Raw genomic sequence first — 17,130 nt, 5'->3', positions numbered from 1 at the left:
GGTTTACGTAATCATTTTTTTTTTTTTTTTACACAATTCTCCTTTAAGGTGGCGCAGTAGTGGGTGTGTCCTATGCCTACATACTTTTGCTAATAGGTGTCTCTAATTCCCATTTCAGAAATTTGGGAGGTATTGTACTTTACTATATTAGTAAAGAGCATTTGTTACCCCAACATTTCATATTCCTGATTTGTGCCTGCTGTATCATGTATTTGTATGAGAAAGTCTCCTGTTCTCTTTGTATTGCTTCCTTTGTGTGAAATCCCCGGTGTTCCTGCCAGTCCCTCTGCTTTCCTATTAAAAACTGACCACACTAAGCAGGAGAGCACAACGTGGTCAGTTCTCTGGCTCTGCTGGGAAATCAGTGTACTCTCCTCCAATAATCAGACTTGTCCTGATACGCCACTGCTGCACATCCATTCATTGCGAAGCCCACTGAGAGGCTGAGCAAGCTGCTCCCGCCCCCCTGCAGCGCCCGGACCTCCAGTGAGCACTGGAGGGGAAAGGAGAGAGCCGTTGATTGACAGTCACTGCTCTCTGCTCAGAGGGGAGAACTGAGTGATCTGGTGTGTTTGATCGCTCAGTTCTCAGTGCAGAGCCGGTGGAGGATAGATGCAGAATCGGACCAATGCTGCATCCACCTAAGTAAGTATAAATGTTTATTTTTTAAAAAACTTTTTTAATTACGTTTTCAGCTAGAACTGTTTTTTGTATAGTAAAGGGAAACATTATTAAATGGGTGCCTGTTGGAAAGACTCCCCTAATCTTTTTTCCATAGATAATACAGGAACCAAGAGTAAATCTCCTTCTCCCTAATGTTACAAGAAATCCCATCACTATCTGCTGTCCCAGGGGGCAAGTGTCCACATTAGGAGATTTTCCATCCACTGTTCCTCTGAAAACTGCATACTTTAACCAGCTGTCACCAATAAAAAAAAAAGTGAAGGAGAATCTCATGAAGGGGCATACAGATGGCAGTAAAATCCTGAAAGAGATTTTAACCCTTCTCCTCACAGTCCGAAATTTTAAAAAAAAATCCTATTACTTACTTTTGTTGGTATGTATACAGTACATTCTTAAATTTTTATATTAAAACAAAGCCCTTCCTATGGAGAGAAAAAAAGAAAAAAAAAAAAAAAAAGAAAGAAAAGCCATAAGTGCCAATGTGTTACTTTTTAAATATGGGTCAAAGAGTTTGTATCTTGTAGCGTTAATTTCTCTGAAATAGGTTTCAAAATCAGCTAGGAAATCTGTTGTAGAACAGGAAATGATTCAGCAGAGAGCCCTGCTTGTAAACTACACAAACCAACAGAGTCTACACGTCATTACTTTGCATAGGCTTTACAAACTGGTATTGTGCTGCTTACTGATTGTCATACAGAACACATAAGGCTTACTGACCTACTTAACTAGGCCAAAAAATCTGCATTAAGTGATGATTATAATGTGTGCAAAACCCCCAAATTAGGTCATGTTCAAACCCAGAATGATAAGAAACCTGTAGGGTAGGGTGACCAGATGTCCCCAGTTTCCAGGGACAGTCCCCGTATTGAGGACACTGTCCCCGGTCCAGGTCTGTCCCTGGTTTTGTCCCCGGATTCAGGGCTGGATTAATGTAGACAAGACATCCCTGGTGGCTCAGATGCAGACGCCCCCTGCTGGACGATCTCACTGCCGCTCCTGCTGCTGTTCAGTGAAGGAGAAGCAGAGCCAAAAATTGACTGTGTGGAGGGCTGTGAACGGGAGATGAGTAGATGGGGGGGGGGGGGGGGGTTGATCTGTTTGTACACAGGTAAGAGCAGTGGAAAAGCAGGGGTCAGAGCTGATGCAGCTGCATGGAGAGATGGAGAGTTTAGCTGTTGTGGGGGAAAGGCTAAGAGGTGGCTGCAGAGATAATCTGTGAGAGAAGGGTGCAGAGGTGAGCTATGGATGTAGGCAGCCATCAGAAATGTTGGGGCCCCTTACACAGCTGTTGGCCTGACCACCAAGTTACTTCCTCCTCCTCTGCCCGGGCCTGTGAATGCAGATAATTGAATGCTAGGATGACAGGCGGTCCTAACAACCAATAATTTCGACAGTGGCAGCCAGCGGGAGGCTGGGAGTCAGGAGCCAGTGCAGCGTTGCCAGTGTAGGGGAGGAAAGGAAAAAAGGGGCGGTGTCAACTTGGAGTCCAGGCATCCCTCAGGACTGGGCCCCTCGGGACGCCCCCTACAGCTGTATGGGCTGTACCTTCCTGATGGCGGCCCTGGATGTAGGGGCAGAAGTGTCTTCTGTGCATAGCAAACCTCTGAACCCTGTACTCTATGCCTAACACTCTCCTGTATATTATGTAGTCTGGTTCCCAGCGCTCTATGTATTATGTAGTCCTGGGCCCAGCACTCTGTGTATTATGTAGTCCTGTGCCCAGCGCTCTGTGTATTATGCAGTCCTGTGCCCAGCGCTCGGTCTATTATGTATTCCTGGACTCACATATATGGAAGGAGTGCCAGAACAAAAGATAAAAGTCCAAATTCATTCATTGATATTGTGTTATAAGACAGTCAACAATTTTCGGAGGTCAAAGGAACTCCCCCTTCATCAGGGCTTAAGTTAAAAATGAGAACCTTGAGTGGACTCAAAGTAAGGCTTTCCTGTTTGAATCTGTACAGGGAAGCTGATTGCTGAATTAGGATTCCGGGCCAGCAGTATCTGCATTAGCAGTCAAAATAATTTTTTCTTTTTTCTTTTTTCATTAGAGGATGTTGGACCCATCATTTATGAAGGACACCACAGTAATGTGTGCCAACATATTTGCAGGTTATGGTGAAAGCTCCCCCCCCCCCCCAACCTACACATGTTTAATACTGCTTTACAGTAAATCAGTTCTAAAAAAAAAAAAAAAAAAAGTGGTCTAATTATACAAAGAATATTGCTACATTTTACAAATTGTATTTTCAAACTGAGTATGTTCCAAAAAGCTTGGTTCAAAGGCTTAATAATGACCTGTTTTGCCTACATCCTGTTTCACAAATGCATACACTCCCTTTTGTGAAAAAACCTGTACTGCTTTTCCGTATTGCCCAGAATTAAGGGTAGGTATTATATTTGCATAGGTAAATGCATGAGTCATGTATAATCCAGCTCATTAAAGTTCTGCAGTAAGCCAGGTAACAGAAATAACAAACATTCACAAATGGTCACTAAACAGGCTATCTAAAGCTTCCCTGGGAGTTATTTTTTTGCATTGCCCCCCCACAAGGAAAATATATAACAAACCTCATAGCAACATTGCTTCCATCAATGACAATGGGCCTTAGGTTGTTGCTGTCACCCTCCTCAGAAGATGTGGTTGCCTTTGTCCCCAGACCTCCTCGAGAGACTAAAGTAGGATCTAGGGTCTCCTCGGGCACAGCCTCCCGTTCCGGGTTTCCTCCATGTTTCACTAGTTCTCCCAGAACACTGTTTGTATCCGCTTCAATACCAAGATTCTGCAGAACTGAATAAATTTCTCCTGCAGAATAGCCCAGTTTTCGGAAGAAGTCCACTCTCATTCGCATTTCTGACTGGTCCACCACAACATCAGAACTGGACTTTTCAGGTGCCCAATCCCCATGTCTTTTATGAGCGATTCCTCGGGACGGAACATAGTTTATGCTATGAAAGCCAGAGTCATATGTGTCATATTTCACAGTATCATTCTTTGGCGTTTCATTCCCATTTGACTTACTGGGCTCCGTCCATCTTGAAATATCCAAACAATGGTTGAAATCATATGGAAGACTATCCATACCGAGTTCTTCAGTCTAGAATGCTGTGATGACCTCCAGTTTCAACTGCAAACACAAAATAAATTATTAACCTTCAGTTACTTTTAACAGTGGTATTAACTGCAACATGTCATACCTCACTTCCCCTCATTATATTATCTCAAGAACTTTCTACAAAGGTTAATGATCAATGACATTCTACAATTTTTCTTGTAAAAATGAACCAAAATTTTAAATCATACAAGTGTAAAAAAATACATTTCATAAGGGCATCTTCAAGGTTACTCTGAACTGGATATGAAGTAGGGTTAAAATGGAAGCTTAAATAGGATGAAATTTACAATTATTAACAGATAGCAGCAGTTTTGGAATTAGATCTTGTATCTTAGAGTTTTGGAATACCAAGAATTACATAAGATATCTGCAAGGGTTAAAGTGGTTCCACAGGCTGAAGGCTTTTTACCTTTATGCATTGTATACATGAGGGTAAAAAACCTTCTATGTGCAGCATCCCCCCCCCCCCAATACTTACATGAGCCCCATCGTGATCCAGCGATGTGCACATGAAGCTCTTCCTGGTCTTTCCCTCCTCATTAGCTGAGACACAGCAGCATTGGCTCCCACTGCTGTCAATCAAAGTCAGTAAGGAGGGAGCGGGGGCGGCTCAGGAGCAAGCACTCAAGAATCAAGTGGCATGCTATGGGGGCACCTGGCAAGGAGGGGGCAAGGAGCACCGGTGGGGGACCTGAGAAGAGGAGGATCGGAGCTGGTCTGTGCAAAAACTTTGCACAGAGCAGGTAAGCATGACATGTTTGTTAGTTTTTAAAAAAATTGGAACCTTTATTATCACTTTAACTGCTTAGTTTAGGGCAAGGGTCTTCAAACTATGGCCCTCCAGCTGTTCAGGAACTACAATTCCCATCATGCCTAGTCATGTTGGATGTCTCATGAATGTCAGTGTTTTAAAATGCCTCATGGGATGTGTAGTTCTGCAACAGCTGGAGGGCCGTAGTTTGAGGATCCCTGGTTTAGGGGATAGGAAAATACATTTTACTGACCTGCCCATCCATTTCCCAGGCAAACACTGCTCCCCTCTACTCCAGCAATGGACTGTCCCTTGGCGTCCACATTTCCAATGCAAGGCTATGGTCCCTACAGGACCCTAGGTCTTGATGACCTTGGAGGACCTTAGACCATGGGAGTATATTGGAAGAGGCTGCAGGAAGAGTCTAGCAGCATGGAAGAGCCTATGAGAATGAAGGATTGTACATAAAACTGCTGTACCTGGTCCTCTAGACATAGACAAGCAGTTAACCTTTGCAATTCAGGCCCACTGCAAAGAACGTTTGTGTTTTCTGGATTTCAGCATTACTCTTCTAATGTCAGTATTTCTCAATCAAATTAATCTACTGACATGATGATGTGTGTACATTATTTATAGTTTTCAAGTTTCAATTTCCTATCAATGTGGTTTGACTTCTGCTTTTCTTAATGGTTATATGGCTCAATATTGAAGCTATAACGTTTGTAACACAATTAGGTAAGACAGGCTGAACATTGTGAAATACGTCACCACAAGACTTTTTGTTACTAGACAGAAAACAATCTCTAGACTTTAAAATGACAGACTATAAGTATTGCAGGATAGGTCCATGGCTCTTGGAACCAAAGAAAGAAAATCGGGAGTAGAGAAGCTGACCACAGTGTAATGTCAAAACAGCAGCAGGGGATGTGCTTCCAAGTCACCTTCTTGTCTTAGTCCAACAGTGACCATCTACATCTGTAGTACTACCGTAGTACATAACATATCAGGCAGAGAGCGAGGTTAGACCATCTGATCTCAAGTGGCAGATAATGACCTTGGTCAAACAAAAATGGCGGATGGCAATTTCTGGTTCGAACTTCAAAGAAGAGGCTGTGCATCACAGCATATTGTGGACATATACTGTATTTTTAGAGGCCTAAATAGAGAGATTTCCGTAACACAAGAGGGCCACATATAACTCTATGGAGATACATAAAAACTGATTAGGAAAGGTGGGATATTATGTACAAGCAGCACTTTACCTTATAACTGGTATTCTAACTGTTAAGAAGACACCAAATTTCAGGGATTAGAGTATAACTAAAGGCAAAACTTTTTTGGTTTTGGATAGAGTGGAGAGGGATTAGAACACCTGTCAGGTTTTTATTGCTGTCTGTTCCCCTATTAAGAAGATTCACCCTCTCTATTTGGCCCATTTACCATTATTATTGAAAGTGAAAGTAAAAGAAAAGTAGAATAGAAGGAGAAATCTTCCAATGGGGATACTAGTTTTGGTGATCTGGGGGTCCCCAGAGATTCCCTTAATTTACAGGGATTTCCTCTCACTTCCTGTTAAGCTATGGGACAGGAAGTGAAGTAAAACTTGGCAATCAGACACAGATGGAGAAAAAAAATCTGACAGGGGTTATAACCCTACTCCTTTAAGTAGTATATTTTATTACCGGTCTTAGGGCTAATTCATACCAGATACAGTCCAGTGCGTTTTTATTCGGCATCAAAAATGCATGGACAATGGTAAAATAGATTTCGATGGCCTTAGTTCATACCAGTGCGGTGAGTTCCAGTGCAGTCAACAAAATTAGAACATTTTTTCTATATGGAAGGCATCTGGAACGTGGCAAAATGCATATGTAATCAATTGAGATGAAGATAAAAAAGGAGGGGAAAACTGCATCAGAATGCATCAAAAAACACACCGGAACACATCAAAAACATGCATGCAGAAACGCATCCAGAATGCAGAAATTGTGGTGTAAACTAGCCGCACAATAGAACTCCATTCATAAGGTTTTCTTCTACTTTTGGACAGAGTAGAAATAGGTGAGAATCTCTGTCTGGTTTTTGTTGCTGTCTTTGTCACTGTTGGGGGGATCTAAATTAACTATTCATGGTAACCAATTTAACTGGATAGTGAGGTGGTTGCTATCGGAACAGAAGTAAAGGGAATAACTTTTAACCTCTTCCCGCCACCGCTTCCCAGCCCCTTACCAGCTTCCAAATGCTGGGAGGCAGAGGTGGGCATTCGGGTCATGTGGCACAAGTATGCATCAAGAGCTTTCCGATCCCCACTGGTGACTGTGCTGGGACCATGCATGATGCATGCTCTCTGCACAGAAAACTGGTTACATAGTTAATCAGCTTAAAAAAAAGACACAAGTCCATCTGGCTCAACCAATAAATACATATGCGGCGTTAAAGCCCATGCACCAAGAGGTCGAATATATGTGCCACGTCGGCAGGAACTGCTCTTTATATCAATGCATCAGGTGGGATTCCCTTTGTTTCAAGCAGACTTTCGCTTACTTTCTGTTGTGCCTCTTGGGACAGGAAGTGCAGAGAAATCCCACTTTCAAAACCTGACAAACGGTTGAAACCTTTCAATGCTCCATCCAGAACTAAAAAAAAAATTGTCATGAGTTCCATCTTAACATGGAGCACTATAAAGGGGCATTACGTTACAAGAAAGAGGGGCTGTGGTTTCATGTTGCCTATTACTGTTCTTGAATTTTTTCATTTTATATTATAAACCAAATTTAGCCCACAAATTGCAAAAGAAAGAATGTTTAACAGCTTTGCAACATTGTGAAACAAAGTTTAACTAAAGGCAACTTTTTTTTTTAGTTTTGGATAAAGTGTAGGGGATTAGGACACCTGTCAGTACCCCCAAAAGGAGGTGCACCCTCTCTATTTTTCTTGGTGACCGTTATCGCTGAAAATGAAATCCCAAATTTTAGGCTTTCACCAGGAAGAGAGGGGTTATCCTCCATTAGGGACACTATCTCTGGTGACAACCAGGGATTCCACTATTTTAGAAGGATTTCTTTTCTATTCCTGCTTTTACTATGGGAGAGGGAGTAAAGTGAACTCTTCTCAATTAAAAAAGTAAAGTTAACTCAATTTTTTTGTATAATGTGAAAGATGATGTTATGCAAAGTAAATAGATACCTAACACGTCACGCTTTCAAACTGCGCACACTCGTGGAATGGGCAACAAACTGCGGTACTTAAAAATCTACACAGGCGACGCTTTAAAAAATTCATACAGGTTACCTATTTAGAGATACAGAGAAGGTCTTGCGCTAAAACTATTGCTCTCATTCTAACGGTCGCAGCAATACCTCACATGTGTGGTTTGAACACCATTTACATATGCGGGCGCAACTTACATATGCGTTCGCTTCTGCACTCGAGCTCGGAGGGATGGGGCGTTTAAATTTTTTTTTTTCTTATTTATTTTACCTTTTATTTTATATTTATACACTATCCCTTAAATGTATTTATTTTTGATCACTTTTATTCTGACGGCTCCAGTAAACTCACAATGGAACGGGGAGCGGCGGGAGGAAGCACCTCTCCCGCCGCCTATAGAAGTGATCTCGAGACAAATCCGCTGCTGGGACCACTTTTATCTGAAAGCGGGCCCCCTAAGGGAAAAAACAATAGCGGGGTTATGGCAGCTAGTTGCAGCCATAAGAACAGTATTTAAAGTGGAGTTCAACCCAAAAGTGGAACTTCCAGTCATCTGCGTCCTCCCCCACATTTGGCACCTTTCGGGGGGGAATCGGGTTTTCGACAGGTACCCTTCCCCACTCCTGGGAGACAGCACTGCGGCACCATTCCTTGGAAGTTCCGTTCCCTTTCTCCTTCTTCCGCTGCCAGAGCCAATGAGAATGCGTAGCGTGCTTCACACATGTGCAGTAAGGAACCGGCTATGAAGCCGAAAGGCTTCATTGCTGGTTTCCCTTAGAGTGAATGGTGGCGGCTGGGGTGTTGACATCACGGGCTCCCTGGACAGGTAAGTGTCTATTTATTAAAAGACAGAAACCAGAGGCCCAAGGGACTTTAAAGAGACACACAACATGCATTAAAAATACATAAATTTATTACATGAAAAAATACATATAAAAATAGAGCATGAGAAAATCCTAACAATGTCAATGATATTCATCAATAAAAAATAGAATATTTGTACATACAAAACTTCAACTATTTCTGACATACTGATACTCTATCATTATCAATCTGTGCTGTATCGATCTCAAATATTTCTCTCTGTCCATACGACTGTTCTCGGTGTGGCCATCCATGATAGATTACTCTATGCTCCAGGGAATTATAGTCCTAGGAGTCCGTTATCTGGCGTAGATATCTTGAGGCATCGTCTGCTTATCCGTGGCTTGACTCGCCTTCTCTCCCCAACTCCCAGTGGGAAGAATCGCACTCCCCAGAGGAGGAAGGATCTTTCTTTTCTTTTATATTATGTCATGTTATCTATTGGAACAGTCGTGTGGACGTAGAGAAATATTTAGTGATATATGAGAAGATTCTAACTATGGCATCAACTACTCATATCTGTGTTTCTCCTGATGAAGCAAACTACTGATTTCACGAAACGCGTTGTGATCGATACAGCACAGATTGATAATTAGAGTATCAGAATGTCAGAAATAGTTGCAGTTATATTTTGTATGTGCAAATATTCTATTTTTTTTTTTTTTTAATGAATATCATTGACATTGTAAGATTTTCTCATGCTCTATTTGTATATGTATTCTTTCATGTAATAAATTGATGTATTTTTTAATGCATGTTGCGTGTCTCTTTAAAGTCCTGTGGGCTTCTAGTTTCTGTCTTTATGTACATTTTTGGGACTGAGATATACTTGTATTCCATATGTATCAGCTTGGTCCTTTTGTATTCTATATATTATTATATATATATTATATATAATATATATGATATATTATGATTTTTATATATGATATATCATGATATATAATATATATATATATATATATATATATATATATATATATATTTTTTTTTTTATATATATATAAATCAGTATATGTAGCTGCTGACTTTTAATTTTTTTTTTCCACAGTTGGAACACTGCTTTAACGTCCAAATCATGACGTACATTCCCAGTTAGGCAGTCGGCAAGTAAACATGTTAAAGTTAGAAGCTGATTGGCTACCATGCACAGCTGCACCAGATTCTGAGTGCTCCAGTTTTTAGTAAATCTCCCCCACAGTATAATAAAACACTTCTCTAAAAAATGAACCTATGTAAAAGTACATATTGCATAAGATACGTGTTTTACGTAATTGTAAATCTTGTTTTACCAGGTCAGTTTAAAAAAAAAAAAGGATCACAGCAAACTGTCACATGTATAAAATGCTTAGTGTGACGGGTAGGAGTCAAAACAAACACAAAAGCACCTAATAAAAACATATACAATAAAACATCTCAAATCATAAATATGGATAGTTTCTCCGGCTATATATCAACAATAAAAAGAAAACTTAAAAATGGCCGAAAACTTATGAAAGAAAAGGCAAGCGTGACATGTTGCGATGATATTGTTTTTTTTTTTTGTGTTTTGCCTAGCGATTGCGTGACAGCTACTGATGACATTAGAGAAGTTAGCGCAGAAGAAACGTCTTTCTTACCAGATGATCGGGGCCGCACAGACAAGTAAAATGGAACGGCTGAAGTTTCCAGGCTCAGACTTGCAGCGAAGGCCTGCCTGTGACATTTTTCTTCTGTGTTTTTATGTAACAGGAAGCTACAGTATAGTCAGTCGGGCGTGTACATGTGGGTGGTAATGACAAAGGCAGATCCGGTGATTTAAAGCAACATTTACTGCAAATTGTGAACTTGTTAGTGATACAATCTGCTGCTGTTGATTGTCACTTGGTAAACATAGTCAAATAAAGAACTGCATGCAAGTTCAGGAACTGCACCCTCCTATACTAATCTGATTTTTTTTTTGTTTCAATCATTTTTATTGAATATTTTTTCAAAGTGTAAAATAAAATACAAACATCAAGAAAGTAGTAGAGCTAAATAAGTCTGCTGTACAAGTGGGCTTCACATGGAAAGCTAGTAAAGGAGTTACATGGAACAAGCAGAATTCTCGATTATACGACCTCATGCATGCTAGACATTATCAAAGCCTCAGTAGAAAGCTGTACCTGTAAAAAGGCATTTTTCAGCTTTTTTGCAGTAGCGTTTTTCAGCGTTTTTTTTTAGCTTTTTTCAGCTGTTACATTTTTTAGCTTTTTTTTTAGCAAAACTATACTCCCAAAAAAGCTTATAGCTCAAAAACGTTGATAAGCGCAGAATAGCTGCGTTTTTCAGCATTTTTTAAGCTTTTTAAAGCTGTAACAATTTTTAGCTTTTTTTAACAAAACTATACTCCCAACAAAGCTTATAGCTCAAAAATGTTGATAAACGCAGAATAGCTGCGTTTTTCGGCAATTTTTTAGCTTTTTTCAGCTGTGACGTTTTCTGGCTTTTTTTTTTTTAGCAAAACTGTACTTCCAAAAAAGCTTATAGCTCAAAAATGTTGATAAGCACAGAATAGCTGCGTTTTCAGCGTTTTTTTTTAGCTTTTTTCAGCTGTAACAATTTTTAGTTTTTTTTTAGCAAAACTATACTCCCAAAAAAAGCTTATAGCTCAGAAACGTTGATAAGCACAGAATAGCTGCGTTTTTTTCAGCGTTTTTAAGCTTTTATTAGCGTTAGAGCATTTTTACAGCTGAAAAACGCCTCTTAAAACCCTCTAATTCTGAGGTTTATTTCCAGCCAGAAAACGCCTCTGCCAAAAACCGCTGATAACAGTCTATGTGTGCATGGACACATAGGATAACATGCTGGGGAGTTTACTGACTGCAGAAAAAAACGTCTGACGCCAAAAACAGCAGCTGTAAAAATGCCCAGTGTGCATGAGGCCTACTAGTGAAGATGAGTGCCGGTTCACATTTGTGTGATGCGGGAACGCTGCGAATATGCAGCATGTTCTTGAATCGCATCCACACCCCTGGCAGTTCACACTGCCATATGCGATATGCTGGGGGTGTCCATTAAAAGTTAACGACACCTCCAGATCAGATCTCATATCGCATCCGATTCTACTGCCGACCAAAAAAAAAGGGTCCTGTGCGAGTTAGGTGTGATTGCGGTGCGAATTCAGTCATGCAAACTGTATGGCTGAATTTGCACAGCACTGAGATCGCATGTAATTTTTAAGAGCAGTGCGCTCCGAATTACATGCGATCTCTGTGATCGCACAAATATGAACCGGCACTAAAGGTGTATAAGGCCCCTTTCAAACGGGCGATCCGGGCGATCTGATCCGATCCGCCTGTCAGTTATTTAGGTGGACCGGATTGGATGCTCCATGCATCCCTATGGGGCAGCAGTTGTCAGCGGAGACATCTCCACTGACACCCGCTGCTCTCCAATCCGATCCTGTCTGTGAAATCCAGATGGATGGAAACCCTATTTTCCATCCGTCAGGCGGATCGGATCTCATCCGATCTCCCCATAGAGGACAGTGGGGATCCCCCGCTGAGCAGAACGGACTCCGTTACGTGTGAAAGGACCCTAAGGCCTCATGCACACTGGGCATTATCAAAACTTCGGTAGAAAGTCAGCGGATACATCTCTGCTGACACCCGCTGCTATCCAATCCTGTCCGTGAAATCCGGACGGATGGAAACCCTATTTTCCATCCATCTGGAGGATCGGATCGGATAGGATCGGATGAAAACAGACAGGTGGTCCATTTCATCCCATCTCCCCATAGAGAAGAGTGGGAATCTGACAGCTCCGTCACTGCACACAGAGCGGAGACGGAGCGGTCATCTGCCTGCTCAGCGGTGATCGTCGGAGGCGGCTGGTCAATAGGGGGCGCAGGGGCGCCGCCCCCCACCAAGGCTAGTCACCGTAACACCTGCATGGAAAAAAAAAGTGTACCTTTAATGCCAGCGGGGCACCGGACACATTGCTGCTATGGAGAGGGGTGGGGGATTTGGCCAAAGTGCCCAGGGCAGCCGCCCTTCCTGCCCACCCCTCGTCCCAGCACTGGATGCCCCCAAACCTCACATGATATCACAGTGCCCAGGGCATCCAGGGCCCCTCCTGCCCACCCCATGTCCCGGCCCTGGATACCCCAAACCTCACATGATACCACAGTGCCCAGGGCAGCCGTCCCTCCTGCCCACCCCTTGTCCCGGCACTGGACACTGCTGCATTTGAAGGGCACCATGAACTCTGAAGGAGGAGCTTTCACCTTGGAGGACACAGGTAAGTGCCTCTTGCTGATCCATCTGTAGGAGGGCACGCTGTGGTCACTCTGCATTGAAGGGGGCACGCTGTGGTCACTCTGCATTGAAGGGGGCACACTATACTTTGATTACTGAAGGCCCCTTTCAAACTTTTGTGACCTCAAAGTCATGCAATTTTTTGCTGCGTTTTTTGCCGCAAAGCAATGCCTATTACATTTTTCTGTTTGCGCCCCCCCAAAAAGCGCCACTGTACCCTGTCCCAACTTTCGTTGGACCTCGCTGCGGTGACGTACGTCAGGGGTTCGGCCCCCTCCTCCTCCCTCTGCTTCCAGGCTAGTTACCATTTCCGTGAAGCCGCAAGCCTTACTGGCTACGGCGGAGGCAGCACCTGACAGCCGATGGATTCCAGGACAGGTAAGTATCCTAATATTAAAAGTCAGCAGCTACAGTATGTGCAGCTGCGGATTTTTAATTTTTGGAGGGGGAACTCTGCTTTAAGGCTCGGTTCAGACTGCCATGACTTGGGATCCAACTTGTGAGACCTCAAGTCGCATGACACATGAAATCCCATGTTAGTCAATGAGAGCGGTCTTAATTAGCACTACTAAAGTCGCTCCAACTTTAGTAAAGGTTCCTGTACTACTCCAAGGCGACTTCTATCCGACTTGTGCCCATAGACTTTAATGGAAGTCGCCTCCAAGTCGGATCCTCATCTACATTAATGTGCTTTGGATCCAACATTATAAGAAGATTAGCTAGGCAGTGCATGGCATCTTCCTGTATGTGTTATCTCCGCATACCTGCACAAGACAAAGTCGCATCAAAGTAGTACTTAAGTCGCTAGCAAATCTCATGGCAAAGTGGCACCCTACGTGGCACAACTTTCAGGTCGCAGTAGTGTGAACCAAAGGTTTAGCGATGAAAGTTGATCAATTGAGCCCAATCTATAATCAATATAATATCTGCTCTAGCAGGGAACAAACTTCACAGGCACCGGTGTGAGCTGTTCAAATTTACTACGCAATTACAAGCCTATATAAATGTGAGATGAAAGAAAAACAAAATAAAGGAAGAGTTGAACATTTATGCCCTGTTCATACCTGAGCGTTTTTCTCTTAAAACGCTTATCTCTGAATTCTCAAAACGCCTAACAAGCAAAATCCCATTCATTTCAATGGCCCCTGTTCAGATCTGAGCATTTTGTCACCTGAAGCAAAACGCCTGAAGCTCAAAAAAGTACATGAGCTTATTTTTTTGGCAGATTACAAGCGTTTTTGTTAGATGTCAAGGCCTGCCTCCAAACACCTGCAATAAACACCTTAAAAAACGCCCCAAAAAAATGCCTGAAAACGACACACTCAGGTGTGAATGGAGCCTTAGGCCTCATGCACACAGGGCGTTTGAAAAAAGGAGCTACAAAGCCAGTTCTGACGCCAGGAAAAAGCAGCTGTAAAAACGTGCTTTTAGAAGCGTTTTGTATTGGCGTTAATGCACGTTTTAGCCGCGTTTAGCAGCCTTTCTCTTCTAAAATCAAATCCAACTACTACAGCTTAAAAATGTTTGATGTGGCCTAACGCTGTATGGAGCCTTTAGCAGCCTACAACATTTTTAGAAACTCACTATGTTGTAGAAGTTGGCTTATCTGCACATTAAATCACAAACTATAATAGGCTACAATGAAACTATAATAGTAACTAGGTTTGTGGCTGGAAATTTACAAGAAACTAGAATAGTGGCATGCCATGGGGACCTGAACATTCCTTTCACATGGCATCCAATCAGGCGGGCCCTTGCACTATATAATTGATGGTATGCCGCAATGGCAACACTGTGTTATGGTCACATACAAACTAGCTAATTAGCTGCAGCCAGCTTGTGTGTTGGCAGAATTCGGTAGAAAAGCTGACCCTGGACTCGCTGCATCCAGTGTCGGCCAGAAACTAGTCACATGGAACTACTCAGATGAGCAGTTTCATGCAAAGAGTTGCTGCGCCAGCCAGTGGTACGAATCTGACAGCCTCTGTTTGCACACAAGGGTGCATTTGGTACTTTGGGTGAGAATCTAGTGATTCGCATCGGTGGCTCCCCCTGGTGGCTGATCACAAAAACTAGAACCTAACAGCTTACTATGCAGAGCTGCTCCAGATTTTGTCTGCTCCAGTTTTAGTAAATTCCCTTCACAGTGATGAGAAATCCAAAATGTTCCATTTATCACTAAGCCCTCGTTCACACTGAACACGGACTTTGAAATCATGCGACTTCATAATTTCAAAGTCGGTGTTGCACCAATTGGGATGCTCCCATTGCCGGTGTTCTATCAGAATACAGCTACCTATGGGATTTTGCAACCGGAAGTGACGTTCAGACAAGAAGAACTTACTGCGCATGCGCCATGCGTTCCAACATGGCCGCTATGCGTTCCAATAGGTTTCCTAATGTGACAAAACACGAAGCAGAGGTGGACGTCTTCTTACACACACGCAAGTCTTGAATTTTACATTTATTTTAGCAGTAAACTCACCTTATATACTAAAATAGACAATTTCACCACGACCAAGTGACATAGTCTGTTTCACTATATATTCAGTTTGTCGCTAAGCAGTGCTGGGTGTACCAAGATGGCCGTCACCACCTTCTACCTGCCGGTTTCTCGCTATAGTTACTAGAATACAATAATAATACAAATGGAATACTGTGATTCTGTATATAAGGAAAGTTTACTGCTAAAACAAATGTAAAATTCAAGACTTGCGTGGGTGTAAGAAGATGTCCGCCTCTGCTTTGTGTTCTGTCACATTAGGAAACCAATTGGAACGCATAGCAGCCATGACGGAATGCATGGCGCATGCACAGTAAGTTGTTCTAGTCCGCACATCACTTCCAGTAGCAGAATCCGATAGGTACAGGTATTCTGATAGAACACCAGCAAATTGATTTGACCTGTCAAATCGCGCCTTTGGGAACGAGGGTCAAAACAGAAATCCTCTAAATGGGACAACTGTTCTGCTAACAACCAAAAGGGGATTTCCCCTCACTTTAGAGATATCATCTCACTTTCTGTTGTGCCACCAGGCAGGCCCAGGACAAGGGGTGGGCAGGAGGGACGGTTGCCCTGGGCGCAATGGTTTATTAAAGGGATGGGGGGTGCCTTGACCCTAACCCTAAAGGGAGGGGGGGGCGCAGTTTGGAATCCTTGCCCTGGGCGCTGGATGACCTTGTCCCGGCACTGCCACCAGGACAGGAAGTGAGGGGTAGTATCCCCCAGGGGGACACAGGCAGCAGTTCTAATTGTTCCTTGCTCCTAGAAATGAAATAAAAAAAAGTTTTGTCTTTAGTATCCGTAAGGGTTGATTTACCATACCTCCCATTTTTTTGAGATGGGAACGAGAGACACCTATTAACAAAAGTATGTAGGCATAGGGCACACCCCCTGTCACACCCTCTTAAAGGAGAATTCTACAAAAAAATGGTTAGTTAAACCCGCAAGCGCTTTTGTTTTTGACTACTTTTATTCCATTATCCACTTAAGCCCCGGAGGATTTGGCTGCTAAAGGACCAGGGGTTTTTTTGCGATTTTTTACTGCGTGACTTTAACGGACAATTGCGCGGTCGTGCGACGCTGTACCTAAACGAATTTGACGTCCTTTTTTTCCCACAAACAGAGCTTTCTTTTGGTGGTATTTGATCACCTGTGCGATTTTTTGATCACGCGCTATAAACAAAAAAAGAGCGTAAATTTTGCAAAAATAACAATATTTTTCACATTTTTTTATATGAAATTCCCCAAAAAAAAAAGTAAAAATCAAAATTTTTTAACATTTTTCGGCCAATTTGTTTTATGCTACCTATGTTTGGTAAAAAAAATCGCAAAAAGCGTATTTTGATTGGTTTGCACAAAAGTTATCGCGTTTACTAACAAAGGGAAAGATTTTTGTCATTTTTGGTGTTTTTTTTTTTAACGCGTAATGGCGGCGATCTGCGATTTTTTTTTCGGTACTGCGACATTGCGGCGGACAGATCGGACCCTTGACTGACATTTTTGACACTTTTGGGGTTACCAGTGACATTACTGCAGTAATCAGTGCTATACATATGCACTGTTCCTGCAAAAATGACACTGGCAGGGAAGGGGTTAACTTTATTGGACAGGGAGGGGTTAAGTGTGTCCTAGGGGCGTGCTTCTAACTGTGTAGGGACATTCCTATTGGTGTAAAAGCAAAGATCCACTGTTCTACATAGTAGAACGGACAGATCTTCACTTTTA

General features: G+C 42.4%; 1 protein-coding gene across 2 annotated transcripts in view; it reads right to left on the bottom strand.

Moving 5' to 3' along the window:
• ZC3H12A (zinc finger CCCH-type containing 12A) overlaps nt 1-17,130 on the bottom strand; it is a 45,315-nt gene that overhangs the window by 24,150 nt on the left and 4,035 nt on the right. Inside the window, exons 1-2 of one of the 2 annotated variants that reach the window (XM_082248486.1) lie at nt 10,245-10,357; nt 3,256-3,812 (exon numbers count right to left, since the gene is read on the bottom strand). In XM_082248486.1, the coding sequence (XP_082104612.1) occupies nt 3,256-3,767 (512 nt within the window). In that variant the 5' untranslated portion in view covers nt 3,768-3,812; nt 10,245-10,357. Of the gene's footprint in view, nt 1-3,255; nt 3,813-10,244; nt 10,358-17,130 lie in introns of those variants that run through there. The other variant, XM_082248487.1, reaches the window with a different exon arrangement.

This window comes from Pelophylax lessonae, assembly GCF_965119305.1.
Source record: "Pelophylax lessonae genome assembly, chromosome: 2".
NCBI lineage: Eukaryota > Metazoa > Chordata > Amphibia > Anura > Ranidae > Pelophylax > Pelophylax lessonae.
This window is presented reverse-complemented; position numbering and strand designations above follow the sequence as displayed.